General features: G+C 47.3%; 1 protein-coding gene across 2 annotated transcripts in view; it reads left to right on the top strand.

Annotated features, from left to right (window-relative positions):
- LOC122390346 (nitric oxide synthase-like protein) overlaps positions 1-13,272 on the top strand; it is a 31,828-nt gene that overhangs the window by 6,052 nt on the left and 12,504 nt on the right. For both annotated transcript variants that reach the window (XM_043383202.1, XM_043383203.1), the window contains 8 exons: positions 982-1,136; positions 3,677-3,839; positions 4,191-4,282; positions 4,489-4,630; positions 6,972-7,111; positions 8,163-8,337; positions 9,459-9,560; positions 11,114-11,308. In XM_043383202.1, coding sequence (XP_043239137.1) covers positions 982-1,136; positions 3,677-3,839; positions 4,191-4,282; positions 4,489-4,630; positions 6,972-7,111; positions 8,163-8,337; positions 9,459-9,560; positions 11,114-11,308 — 1,164 coding nt within the window. The remainder of the gene's footprint in view (positions 1-981; positions 1,137-3,676; positions 3,840-4,190; positions 4,283-4,488; positions 4,631-6,971; positions 7,112-8,162; positions 8,338-9,458; positions 9,561-11,113; positions 11,309-13,272) is intronic.

Genomic DNA, 13,272 nt, shown 5'->3' with positions numbered 1-13,272 from the left:
ACAAACCGTTTACTGGGCCGAGATGAATCTTCCGAAAAAGTAGGACCCGCGTATGTAGGTACTATTTCTGTCTGGGATTTTTTGCATGGATCACTTGAGGTCTGGTCGGTCACGCTACATCCTTTTGGGATTTAACTAAACGAGGAATTACTAAGTCACAGACCACTATGTACCGCCATATGTGATTCGGCACGTAAATTTTGCGCTGCAAGTTATGTCATCTACATAATTTGGAGCCGCCAAAAAATATGGTTTCATACCCTTATTTTGTAATCCCATGACCACAGGTGCAAGATTGACCTTGTGTTTAACAACACATGACGTTATGAATAACCTACGTCATTTGTGATTTTATAATGTTGGCTAGGCAAGGTAAGTACTATAATACAGATATTCGCGGCTCTGCGACCAAATTTACCGATGGTATTTAGCAAAATCCCAAAGCTGACGTTAAGGTCGCTGACCTGACCTTAGCGGACGTCACCGTTAGACCAGAGGCCTTATCAAGAGGTGTAAGTACACCTCTTCCGTTGTCACAGAAGAGGTGTACTTACACGGGTCACGGGTCACGGGTCACCGGTTGCCACGCTCATTTTTTGTGCGAAAATCTAGCTCAGAACTGGAACTGCGAAGGGGGTCATATTGCTTCAACCGCCATACGCTAAGCAGAAAATTGATGGAGGTCTGGGGCTTTGGTGAGGGTAAATGACCGTCTTTCTATCATTGGCACCGAAGTGTCCCGGTGCGAAATGAAGTGTCAGTAGGTATCGATTCACGAAACGAGCTGCCCAAACAACACACCTTTCACGCTCCTACCTCGTTCCACGGTATACCGTCCCGTAGCGGCTCGCTCTGGTGCCGGTTTCACCAATCGCTCATCATCTTTCACCGACGGCTGTTTGAATCTTCGAGTGTTTGACCAGAACTATCGACGCCTGTCTCCACTGTGCTCACGTGTGTGTGTTCTGCGCGTATTCTCAGGACACACCGTGTCAGCCGAAGCACTGCGGGGGCAGTGTGATGTTCCCTCGCTCTCCGGAGCACCAGGATCGACCTCGTGGCACTCCTCGCTCCCAGGAGGTGCTCCTGCAGGAGGCCAAGGAGTTTATCGACGGCTACTACCGTTCCATGAACAGGTGCGACAGAGACTAGGCGCCCGAAAATGTAGGAATGCGTTATTGTTATATATTACTGACCGGGCCGACGAAATTATTTGGAAACGAGGTTTGCAAAATTGACGGAGGCCCGAGTGCGGAGCACGAGGGCCGGAGTCAAATTTTGCAAGCCGAGTTTCCAAATAATTTCGTACGGCTGAGGTCAGTAAGATTTTTCCTACATGCCGCATACCTGCTTAGTAGTTTCGACTAGTTTTGGTGACACTTTTATACAATTGTTTTGTCTATAATTTCCTAACAGTGATTGCGCTTCTGCTGTGGATAAGGAAATTTATAGAAGAAAATGCGTCAAAATACCTTTCTTCAAAAAGAATCGCGTCTGAAAATATCAACTCAGAATGGCATAACAACTGGATATCTAAGGAACATAATCCATGAATATTTTACCACGACATAAGGACAAGAAGAAGGTATAATGTTCCTGTGATATAACGTGAATTTTCCAGTGCTCTTGCAAGAATCTTTTCTTTATTTATGTAATCATACTTTGTTGATGCTCTATGACTAAACTTTCGTGAAATACATTAGGGTAACTGTGGGGAAAACGCACCCCTGGGTTAAACGCCTCCCCTAAAAAAATCGTAGATCTTATCGGCGGATAGGTGTTTTATCCTGTCTTTCAGAACAGTCAGCTGCTTGTTTACGTAGTTCTCTATTTCCGGTTCTGCGTCTTGGGGAGCAGCGTGGGTAGGTGCTGATGTTGGTTTTGGGTGTTGTTTTTGTTGTTTTTACAGAAGATTCCTAAGCTTTTGATGCCCTCTTTATTTCACAAAACTTGCTATTGTGCACATCACTCAAAACTGCGTTTTATTGTCATTCTGTTGAATTTATTATGCTGTGGCGTTAGTGGCGCGTTTTTTGTCAATATTTTGTTGACCGGAAATGGAGTGGATGGGGAAAGACGCCTACTCGATGCATGGGGCAAGACGCCCCCAGTTTTCTGAAAGGGGGGCGTTTTGCACGGTGGTGAGAGTGCAGGGCAGCGCCCTGTAGGTCGGGGCCGAAAAGGCCTCTCCCTGTCCTTTTTTGCTGATACATCCTAAACGACTGCAGATATCGTCACCAAACTTTCAGGACTCCTCCGGGCATCCATTTTACACATTGCAACAACATTTTATTCCAAAGGCTATGATAGGTTGACCACAAATGACGTCAGAATGACGTCAAGTTGTGCCATGTTCATCATTTTCTCTGTTGATGGATGGGGTGGGGGCGCTTTGCACATGGGTGTGGGCGTATTACCCAGGGTGTGGGGCAAAACGCCCTTTTGTAAGGGTATGCGGAAACCTTTTTTGGGGGTTAAATACCACACGCAAGTGTCTTTTCTTGGTCTCAAAGCGTAGTAAAAAGAATGAGCTACATGATGGTGCCCAAAGGTTTGAGTAATCTGGGTTAGGTTGAGTGTCAGAAGGTTTCGCGCTTACTGGGGGCGTTTTTGACCTATTCACCCTATATTTTCCTTATTTTACATGTTTGTTTCGAGGAAAGGACTACAACTTTCAAATAATGACGCAATAACTTAGGCCCAAGGTATCAGTGGACATATCAAACGAAGATAAGACAGCAAGCGATAACGGATTTCGATTAAATAGGCGCATATCTTACCATAATTTCGGCTTTGTAACCAATACAAAATATTTCAAAACCTTTGATAAGCAGAGCAGCTATTTTTTTACCCAAAAATGTTAGTTTTCTTATTTTACGCGGCAAATATCATGCAATAATGATGTCAATTATATATTCCCTGTCAATTATGCCTCTGGGCTAATCCGATAAACTGTAGTTTAGAGGTCATTGCCCTGGGCAGTAAACCCGGGCAGTAAACATTTGTTTACTGCCCGGCCTATCAAATAACATGCCATTTTGACACCGAGAGTTTCTTGGTCATAGTTTTACTGCCCGGCTCGTGCTGTGCTTAAGACATACCCCGGCATGTAGGAAATGGGTTTATTACCCCACCATTTTATGTTACCGCTAACAATGTCCCAAATTTTACCTTGTTATGCCGTGGTCTTAGCTTAACTTTATAATATCTCGCACTAGCTGACACCAAAAGATTGCCAGCCCTTCTAACACAATGGCCAGCCGATATTGATGCATACTTTCGCACGAGTTAAAAGACCACTAATAGCCGTTTTCACGACGGCCATTTGGTACACGTTTGGTGCAGATTAGGTGCAGATCTGGTGCATATTTGGTCAAATTAGGTTCAGTGTGTTTCTTAACGTTATTAGTTTGGGCTGCACAGATGCTTGCATACCTCATTTTTTGAAACTATTAGACATTATTGTCGCTTGAAACATTAAAATAAATTTCTGATACGAATATATTTATTGCAAAAGAGATTTGGTGCAGATTTGGTCAGATTAGGTGCATTCGCCAGATAGCCCGTCGTGAAAACGGCTAATATCCACTTTATCGATAAACGTAATGAAAGCTTCAAAGCTCAAAACCACCTTACCGCCTGAACAACATTCGACTAACACCGGTCCCTCCGACAGGCCCCCGAGTGGGTTTCACCAGGCGCGCTGGGAGCAGATCCAGGCCGAGGTCGCCAAGACGGGCACCTACCAGCTGACCACCCAGGAGCTGACTTACGGCGCCAAGATGGCCTGGAGGAACGCTTACCGCTGCATCGGCCGCATCCAGTGGAACAAGCTCACGGTAAGTGATGGCAGTGGGAGCGTCATATAGACAAATTTCTGCTCTTATTGGGATAAATAATTGACTGGTTTTGACTTTTGTTTCTTGATGAGTGGAGTATTAAATAAACATTAGAAATATGCAGAACGTAAACACACACTACGTTCACACTACGAACGTAAGCACATATGGTGAATCGATCAAGATGTTACGTTGTTTAGCCGTCATATGACTGATTCCTTTTCTGTAGCTGGTCTTGGTATTCACCGTCAAAGTGCTTTTTCCCGAGGGGGCGACATCCCTCATTTTCCCTCACTCTGAGCGCTCTCCTTCAATGACATCCTGTTGACGCCGATGTTGTTTTCTCTTCAGCTGTTTGACGCGCGCTCGGTCACCACCGCTGGTCAGATGTTCGACGCCATCTGCAACCACATCAAGTACACCACCAACAAGGGAAACCTCAGGTAGTGAACGGCGTGGGGATCGCGGTACATTCATGCGCGCTAAATGTTTCGTAGCTCACAAATTTAACATGTTTTGTTGAGCCGGCGTCACGTTAGAACGGTCGGCGACCACGTACCTTTCAACTAAATCTTGCGAAACCACGGCGCTTCCCACTGACGTCACACACACACACACACCCTCTGACGTCACTGGTGTCTGGCGGCAGATCGGCCATCACGGTGTTCCCTCAGCGCACGGACGGCAAGCACGACTACCGCGTGTGGAACATGCAGCTGGTCTCGTACGCCGGATACCGCAACGAGGACGGCACCATCACCGGCGACCCTGCCAACGTCGAGTTCACTGAGGTCAGTCGGAGGGGTCAGAGGGGTCAGTGACCTGCCGCCAGGTGGCGGGTCAGCAGTTTGGAGGAACGGAGTGTGTGTTTCAAGAAAGGTCTTGTGATGGTCCTGATGATGATGATGATGATGATGATGATGATGATGATGATGATGATGATGATGATGATGATGATGATGATGATGATGATGATGATGATGAGGATGAGGATGAGGAATGAAGGTAATGACAAAATGAATGAGTATCTAGACGTCTTAACCCTCGCCGGCCGAGGGGGGGGCGGGTGCCGCCCCCCCCCCATAGGGTTTTTTCGCGATAGCTCCGAACACGCTGGCGATAGAGAGCTGAAACTTGGCATACCTGACCTTTGATCCAAGCCGCATCTTTTGACACCAACCGCATTTTTGGGTCAGGTCAGGTCACTGACCTATGACGTCATAAGTGAACCTCTGCACGGTCTTCAGATGTCGCAACTTCGCAACGCCCTCTCATTTTCGTGACCTCACCATTATAAGTCAATGGGGAAAAATGAAAACTGCTATTCTGGCGCCGGGAACGATCTCCAACTATCTCAAGCACACAGAATCGTGATTTTATGCACTCCTTGCAAGGTAAGATGCGTCACTTTTGCAATGTTGACCTTGCGTGACGTCATTTATGACGTCATCAAGGTCATATTAGTTTTTCGTCAATAACTCTTGATCAAATTGAGCTAGCGAGACGAGAAAGCCACCAATGGACTCAGGAAGACCTGCCGAATCGAATGACATGCGACATGACCCCTTTCGACCAACTTCGTGACCTGGGGGTGCTGACCTGACCTTGACCTGAGGTCAACACCCCAAGTTGACCTGACCCGGACAAAAAGTATACCATTCGACGCGCCTGAGCGAGACGAACACGATGCTGCCAAAATCGGCGCTCTGCGGCCGTTTTTTGCGAAGTTATTCACCAAAAACTGAACCGTACCTTGGGGCACTTGACCTGACCTCAGAGGTCACCGGTTGACCTAGGACCTTAAAATCGGGCACCATTCGCTGCGTCTCGTAACGGCGCACACGCTCGTTTTTTACGCGACGCTCTAGCTCCAACAGGGGCGAAATGGTGAGGGCGAGGGGTTCGTACCTACTCCCCCTCACCCCCCCCCCCTCTCGGCCGGCGCGTGCGTAGAAAACCAATAGGTCCGGCGAGGGTTAATCATGAAGACGAAAGGCTGATAAAATCGATGTTGGGCAGTGGATGCACATGTGAGCATTTCTCGTTTAATTTTGCTACGACAGCATTTTGGCATATAACTAAATCATTTCACGTGGCATGTAACACCCGGTTCGGTCACTGTATTCGATATTCAGCCACCAATTCATTAACATTAGGACTCGACATCTCGAGAGAAAATCGGGCATTTTTGCTTGAGTTCATGGGCGACACTTTACTCCTCACCGAATCGGAAATGGGGACCGACGTTCCATCTTGATTCTTGACCATTTTCTCTCCCGTCCTGGCACCAGTGGAATTTCTTCAGCGATTGCCAGTGTTGCAGCCAATACTCATAATGCGCGGAATATGTTATTCGGTCGCGTAACAGCGCTGCCGTTTGGCGCCGTGGCATGCTATTCCGACTGTGGAGTCATGCTGAAGAGCCCCGCTGATCGGCTTAGCAGCCGTAGTCGGTGCTTGACGCAGATTACAATCGGCCGCCTTTCATGCGGTTACGGGCGGGCCAAGTCTGAATCGAAAGACGGCCGCTCGCGCTCGCCGATCTCAGAGAGTGATATTGATCGTGAAAGTCCCGCTGCGGAGGGCCGGGTAGCGACAATCTTCCGTTAAATCTGAGACTATGGTATGCGAACCATTTGCCACCGTCTTGCAGGAGCGTAATGCTATGCATGGTCATTTTCTGCTCGGCGGTGATGGCACGAGTTTTCGGTCAGAAACCGGTGATCCGGCGTACTATCAGTTACGCTCGAGTTTACGCCGCTAGTGGATTTTGTCGGCACCGAAATAACTACCAATCGTCTTGACTGATACAAACCAGAACACTCCCGTATGACGCCAGGCGTCTAACGAAGCCGCTTTTATATTTAGCATGCTTATCTATCACACCATTGCATGCATCATTATCAGGGTACCGCTTTAATCACAACATATCCAAACCGCTAAGTGTCAGTAGATGGTGCGGAAACCATTCATTAATTCACCTTGCAGCTCAGCATCGTGAGTTCCGGGCGGTTCTTCACAGCGGGATGTCGTTCACCCCTGGAAATGCTCTCCAACTCAGACCACAGCACATGCAACCCAACTCCCGAGGGTATAACTATAGTCTGCTGACCCCGTGTCGCTCGCCCTCAGGTGTGCCAGAAGCTCGGCTGGAAGAGCCCCAAGGGGCGATTCGACATCCTGCCGATCGTCGTGTCTGCTAGCGGGCAGGACCCGGAGTTCTTCGATATACCCGAAGATGTCATCCTTCGCATTCACATCTCTCACCCCAAGTGAGTTTGTGGTCCCAAAACTCAGCGATGGGTTCGCTCCGACGGGTTGTTTGGGGTATAAAATGTGTTTAAGTCTTGTGGGAAGCGTACGCGATACAGCCTGATGTGATATATGTAGTGTACGACAGGATTGTTAACTGAAACGCTGACGTATGTTTTGATTTACGATAAGTTTTGTTTCGATTGTTGGGTGGGAATGTTTCTGGCTTCACGCGTGACCTCATGAACAAGTCAAATGCGTCAGTCTGTGATCGAGTCTGCTGTAACCTCTGAAGTTTCAGTCAACTACTGATTAGAATCAAGCATCGATGCTTTGAAAATATTTGTCACAGTGCTTTCGTTTGAACGTTTTGTCGATGCGAGATACACAACATTTGTCACTATAACACTAATGCATTTTTCTGGAACGATGAGTTAGAAGCACTATCGAAGATCGAGCAGATTTGTTGTGGCTGCCTTTGTCTTAGATTATCACATTATTCGCAAAAACACTGTTAGCTGCTCGCCTGAAATAGGACGCTGTGGCTCACATTTGAATTTTGACGTCATTTATCGGCGCTGTGCGGCGCCTTCATTAGATAAAAGAGCACCCCCCGGCCGATTGAGGAGCAGCTCGAAGCTCGAGTGGCGCGGCCGGGCACGTTCGGCTCCCTGTGTATTCTTATCGGCGTCAGTCTCATCTTCTGTTCGTTTCTGCTCATCTCTTGGGGACTGTATGGAAACGCCAGCATTTGAAGGCGGGTTTTATAAGTAGTTTTAATGGCGTCATAATAGTGGATACGCATAGGTGCTGCCATGGCGACATAAAACGCAATCTTGAGAAGCATGAGCATTGAGCATTGAACAAAGGGATCTATCGAGCCAATGCTCTCTCTGGAAATCTATTGAAATTATTCAGTTTCCGCAAAATCAGCATTCATATTATCTTCACTGTTCATAAAAGCTCGCACAAGCCCCATGTTCTATCTCTCTGGCCCCTGTCTATTGTAGGCTGACTTTACATATCCCCAATCTCCCCGCGTCACGCCTACCTACCTCTCTGTGCGCGCAGGTACCCGTGGTTCAAGGACATGGGTCTGCAGTGGTACGCGCTGCCGGCGGTCTCCGGCATGATGTTCGACTGCGGAGGCATCGAGTTCTGCGCGTGCCCCTTCAGCGGCTGGTACATGAGCACCGAGGTGGCGGCGCGTGACCTCTGTGACCCGCAGCGCTACAACATGCTCGAGGTCAGTGGGGTCGCCGAGGTCGGCGCGGCTCGTGACCCCAGGCGTGGAGTGTGGGCTGCGCTGTCCGGTTCGTACCGGGTGTGCATGAAGTCCCCGGTGGAGTATAATTTAATTTGCGGCAGAGGGAGCTGAATAGTTGAGCAGGTGTTGGGCCTCCTGGCCTTGGCAGCTCCAGAGCATTACTGAATGCAACATATTTGTTCATTCCATCCAGGATGTCAGCAAAGCAAGCAGCCCCTGACTTTTTATAGCCACATAGTATTGGGTGCATTCACAATTTACGATATCGTATTGAGCTCCATTGCACATGGACTGCATCTGTTGCCTTGCAGCTAGCAGAGACCAATGCGTCTGTGGAGTATTTGATTCACTAGTTCAGCCGCGTGAATACCGATGTAATCGCAGCCATTATTCATACAGCTGTGCTGCACATGCAATTGTTCTATGTGGCTGGTTTAAACGGCCAACGCAGCATGAGTTTCAGCTCAATGTTATAGATTACCTTCAACAATAGATGCCCGCAAGACACCGAGTTGCATGACAGAAGTTGCAGATGTATGTTGTCATCAATCCTAATTTCCTCACTGGCGTGACCTGATGGCGTACCTTGGTAATTTTCATCCATGAAATATAGACGTTCAGTAGTTCACTTCTGACCGAAACTTTTCGATGCGTCAATTTAAGTCCAATATAACACTGAACAGTGGTTATATTACGTTTAGTTGACAATAACCCGGTTTACATAGCATATTTGACGAGGCTCTAGCTCGTTAATTTGGCGATAATTTCGTTGCAGTGGTCTTCAAATATTTAGAGGGGATCATTTTATAAATTGTTAAGCACCATTGGCATCTTTTGCAGCATCACGGACGGAGATATAAGCTTGCAACAAACCCTATGTAAACCGGGTTAATGATAATTTATCTGGTTGTTAATCATAGGTAAACAAAATATGAACCGTAAAATATGGCCACCGAAGACAGACGTTATTTAAAATTAAATGAAAATACAGCGATATCAAATTAAATGGTATCCCGTTTTATTCAGCATTTGAGCATTTCCCAAAGAGCTGTCGTCTCGTAAGTTATGTGAAATATTTCATTTGTGTCTGTATTTTGCAGCCCATCGCCAAGAACATGGGACTGGATACCTCCAACTACCGAAACCTTTGGAAGGACCAGGCACTGGTGGAGGCTAACCTGGCTGTGCTCCACAGCTACCAGGTCAGTCACAGTCACAGTCACAGTCACAGTCACAGTCAGAGCCACAAGGTAACATAGTCACAGTCACAGTCACAGTCATAGTCAGAGTCACAGTCACAGTCACAGTCACAGTCAAAGTCACACGGTAACATAGTCAGAGTTCAGTTCAGTCGCAGTAACAGTCACACGGACACAGTGACCGTCACAGTCGCGGTCACAGGAACGCCCCTAACACATATATTAGAGGTGGCAAAAGATGAAAATTTTGGGAACCAGACTCGAACCAGACCCGGCTGAACATTTCTGGAACCAGTCGGACCCGGTCTAAGTTGGAATCGGAACCAGTTGGACCCGTTCCCCAAATGTCAATTAATACAAACTACTTGTAGGTATCATTAGTTGCGCCTATTTTCCACTGGGAATACTCATGAGCCACTGTGTGCAAAAAAACATTCACTTCATTCACTTATTTTGCAATAATGTGTAGTGTGCACGATGTATAGCTTATGGTAGGACCCGGTTGGACCCGTCATAAAATTTCCAGGAACCGGTCTGGACCCATATGGGTCCAGACTGGTTCTTTGGACCGGGTCCTCGGGTCCACATTTTGCCACCTCTAACATATATCACTTACCACATTCTTAGTACCAGTTCATGCAGTCACATTAAAAGTCATGGTCACCACCAAACTCATGGATATGCAACCACGCGCTGGTGTTACCTAGTGCAGAAGCTCTAAGCAGTAGCTGCCAAGCAATTTGAGAATGTGAATCGCTTTTGAATGTAGTTATAACAATACAATGATGCAATACAGACATTGTCGCACACAGATATACGACACACTCGCACTCACATGATTTTAAGTCCACTTCTCGACGAAAACACCCGTGACAGTCACAACACACAGTCATGGTCAAACGGCCACAGTCGTGAATTGACTGTATCTGATGAGTGATTACTACCAAAGATCAAATTCATGTCGACTATAAACTTTATTTAACTGTAAGACATTAAACATGCTACCCTAGTCGTCCTTTATACCGTATGCGGCCGTATGAAACGTCTAGGTCTTGCTACGCTCGGCGGAAAAGATACCGAGTATTCGCGACGCGAACAGCTCTTGTCTGCTCGGCAAATGGGCCAAATCGGTACGATCTCCACGTGCTAAGAAACCTGTCTGTCTGCAGAGGGTCGTCGCAACCACTGAGCTAACAGGTTCTGTTGCTTCCCTGCTCCACCCTGTAGCTTCACTCCCCCCCCCCCTCCCCCTGACTGGACCAGGCCACCAGGTCGCTTACGTCAGTGAGCATTCTTGTGAATACCCAATCACTTTCGAGACTTAAAGCACTTCCTCAGCTGGTGACTGGGCCGTCAATCGCACGCACGCACGCACGCCAATTCACGGTGAAGTTAGAAGGATTTGACATATTTCATTCGTGCGTATGATTTCCACATTCGTAAATACACATGCCCACATGCATCCGACATTCTCCAATAGCCACACCTTTCCCCCAAAAAATATGACGTCACTGGCTCCGACTTAATGACGTCACTGGTCCGCCCGCCGCCCGCAGGAGGCGAACGTGACGATCGTGGACCACCACACGGCGGCCGACTCGTTCATGAAGTTTATGGAGAACGAGCAGCGTCTGCGCGGCGGCTGCCCGGCCGACTGGGTGTGGATCGTGCCGCCCATGTCCGGATCGGTCACCCCCGTCTTCCACCAGGAGATGTCGCGCTACATCGTCAAGCCGACCTACTCCTACCAGGTATGGAGTCCTGATTCTGCTGCTGATCTTGTAGTTGATCTTGCTGTGCATCTTTCTGCTCTTGCTGTTGCGTCTTTACTCTTTGCTCCTGACTCCTGCGATTCCGTCTGGTGCTGCTGATACTGCTGCGGCGGTTTATCATCCTGACACGTCTCCGATTGCTGATGCTCAATGATACACCTTTTTTCATTGCGAGTCGGCATAGAGTCAATTGACCGTAACCATAGGCGGCCCAGTTCGGTAAATGAGCATTGTGTTAGACTTACTTTGGACTGTACGACAGTTTTCATTTCGTTAGTTTATCCGCTGTTCATTTTCGAAAGGTGTCACAGTATATATCGACAAGGGCATTTGATATCGACACTGACAATAGATTTAGTCTTAGTTCACTTAATTTAGTCGTTTCTCGATTGAATTAGGCAATACAAAATGGATTTCGTTAATGGATAATTTGATTTTTATTTGCATTTGATTTTTTTGTAGGACAATGAAAATATGAAACATGTTTTGTTTTGTGTTGATAAACTATGCTGAAGTAGCAAACTGACCACGTGGCGTCATCTATATCATTTACACTTGAACCTCTACTGGTTCCCGGTAGGCTAGGTGACCTCAAGCCAGGTCAGTGTGCTTGCGTCACTCGTTATCAAGATGCCGAGACGCCGCCATTCCGTTTGTGCCGCGGACCGCGAGCGAATCATCCAAGCGTACCGTGATGGCAACGATCAAGCAACGATTACGTCGCTGTGGCCCGCCGGTTGAGCGTAAAGAGGACCACCGCCTGGTCCATCGTGGCAAAGTGGATGCGTATTCGCCGTTCTTGAACCCCATTGAGAACTGTTTCTCTGTCTACAAAGCAGACCTGAAGCAGCGTCTTGGACAGGTGCAGGGTATACGCTGGACGATCGCGGCGCGGCTCTGGCGGCAGGACACCGTGGCATCGGAACGTGGAGGAGCGCCATCCTGGAGGAGCTGGCGAATCAAGCGATGGCTGCCATGACCCAGGAGAAGGTGGCAGCTGCTTATCAACACACCAACGCGTTCATCGGCGCCTGCCTGGCCAGAGAGGACATGGGCCGAGTGACCGCACCGGCGCGGCGACAACTGGCGGCGGCGGAGCGGTCGGTTATGTGCACTGATTGTGCTGCTTGTGTGCATTGTTAATGCAGTGTCACGTTACATAGTTCTTTCACATTCTTTTGATGTGGCATGGCCATTGGCCATACGCAAATGAAATTTTGTTTATCATGTTGCTTTTTTACCAGAGGCATTTCAAGCTGATGAGCCATTACTGTGGATTAAATTGATTCGTTAACTGCTTGTATTTATTTGTTTTAAAATGTTGAAGTACACACACATAAATAAAGTTCTACTTGTATTGAAACCAAATTGTGTTGTATCGTGCAATGAGACTTAAAAGCAATTCTATGGTGTTTTATGAACGTGATAACAATTCATTATCTGCGTATATCCGTAGAGACAGGCCGCGAGGACAATCAAACCAAATTCAGTTATGGGTATGTCGATTATGAACGCTCAACTCATGCATATTGATTATATGTATACGATGAAGTTTGATATAATCGTAAACGAAATTAAAAGACCTTTGTCAAAATTAATTCACGCCCGTCTATATCAGATGGACGTTGTCATATTCAGTGTGCTATGTCTAAATCCACTGAACAGTGTCGAAGTTGTGCACACTGCCTATTTTCAATGCCCCTTATCGTGAAGGCGCGTTGTGTCGATGAGAGGCGCGCAAATGTCGAAAGACCACGCCTGTTGCCGGCTTAAATGTAAGAAGTCTATATGACCTGCACAGATGCCGACTCGCAATGAAAAAAGGTGTAAAAAGCAATTCTATGGTGTTTTATGAACGTGATAACAATTCATTATCTGCGTATATCCGTAGAGACAGGCCGCGAGGACAATCAAACCAAATTCAGTTATGGGTATGTCGATTA

This window comes from Amphibalanus amphitrite, unplaced genomic scaffold, assembly GCF_019059575.1.
Source record: "Amphibalanus amphitrite isolate SeventyFive unplaced genomic scaffold, NRLGWU_Aamphi_draft 000392F_arrow, whole genome shotgun sequence".
NCBI classification, from domain to species: Eukaryota; Metazoa; Arthropoda; class Thecostraca; order Balanomorpha; family Balanidae; genus Amphibalanus; species Amphibalanus amphitrite.
This window is presented reverse-complemented; position numbering and strand designations above follow the sequence as displayed.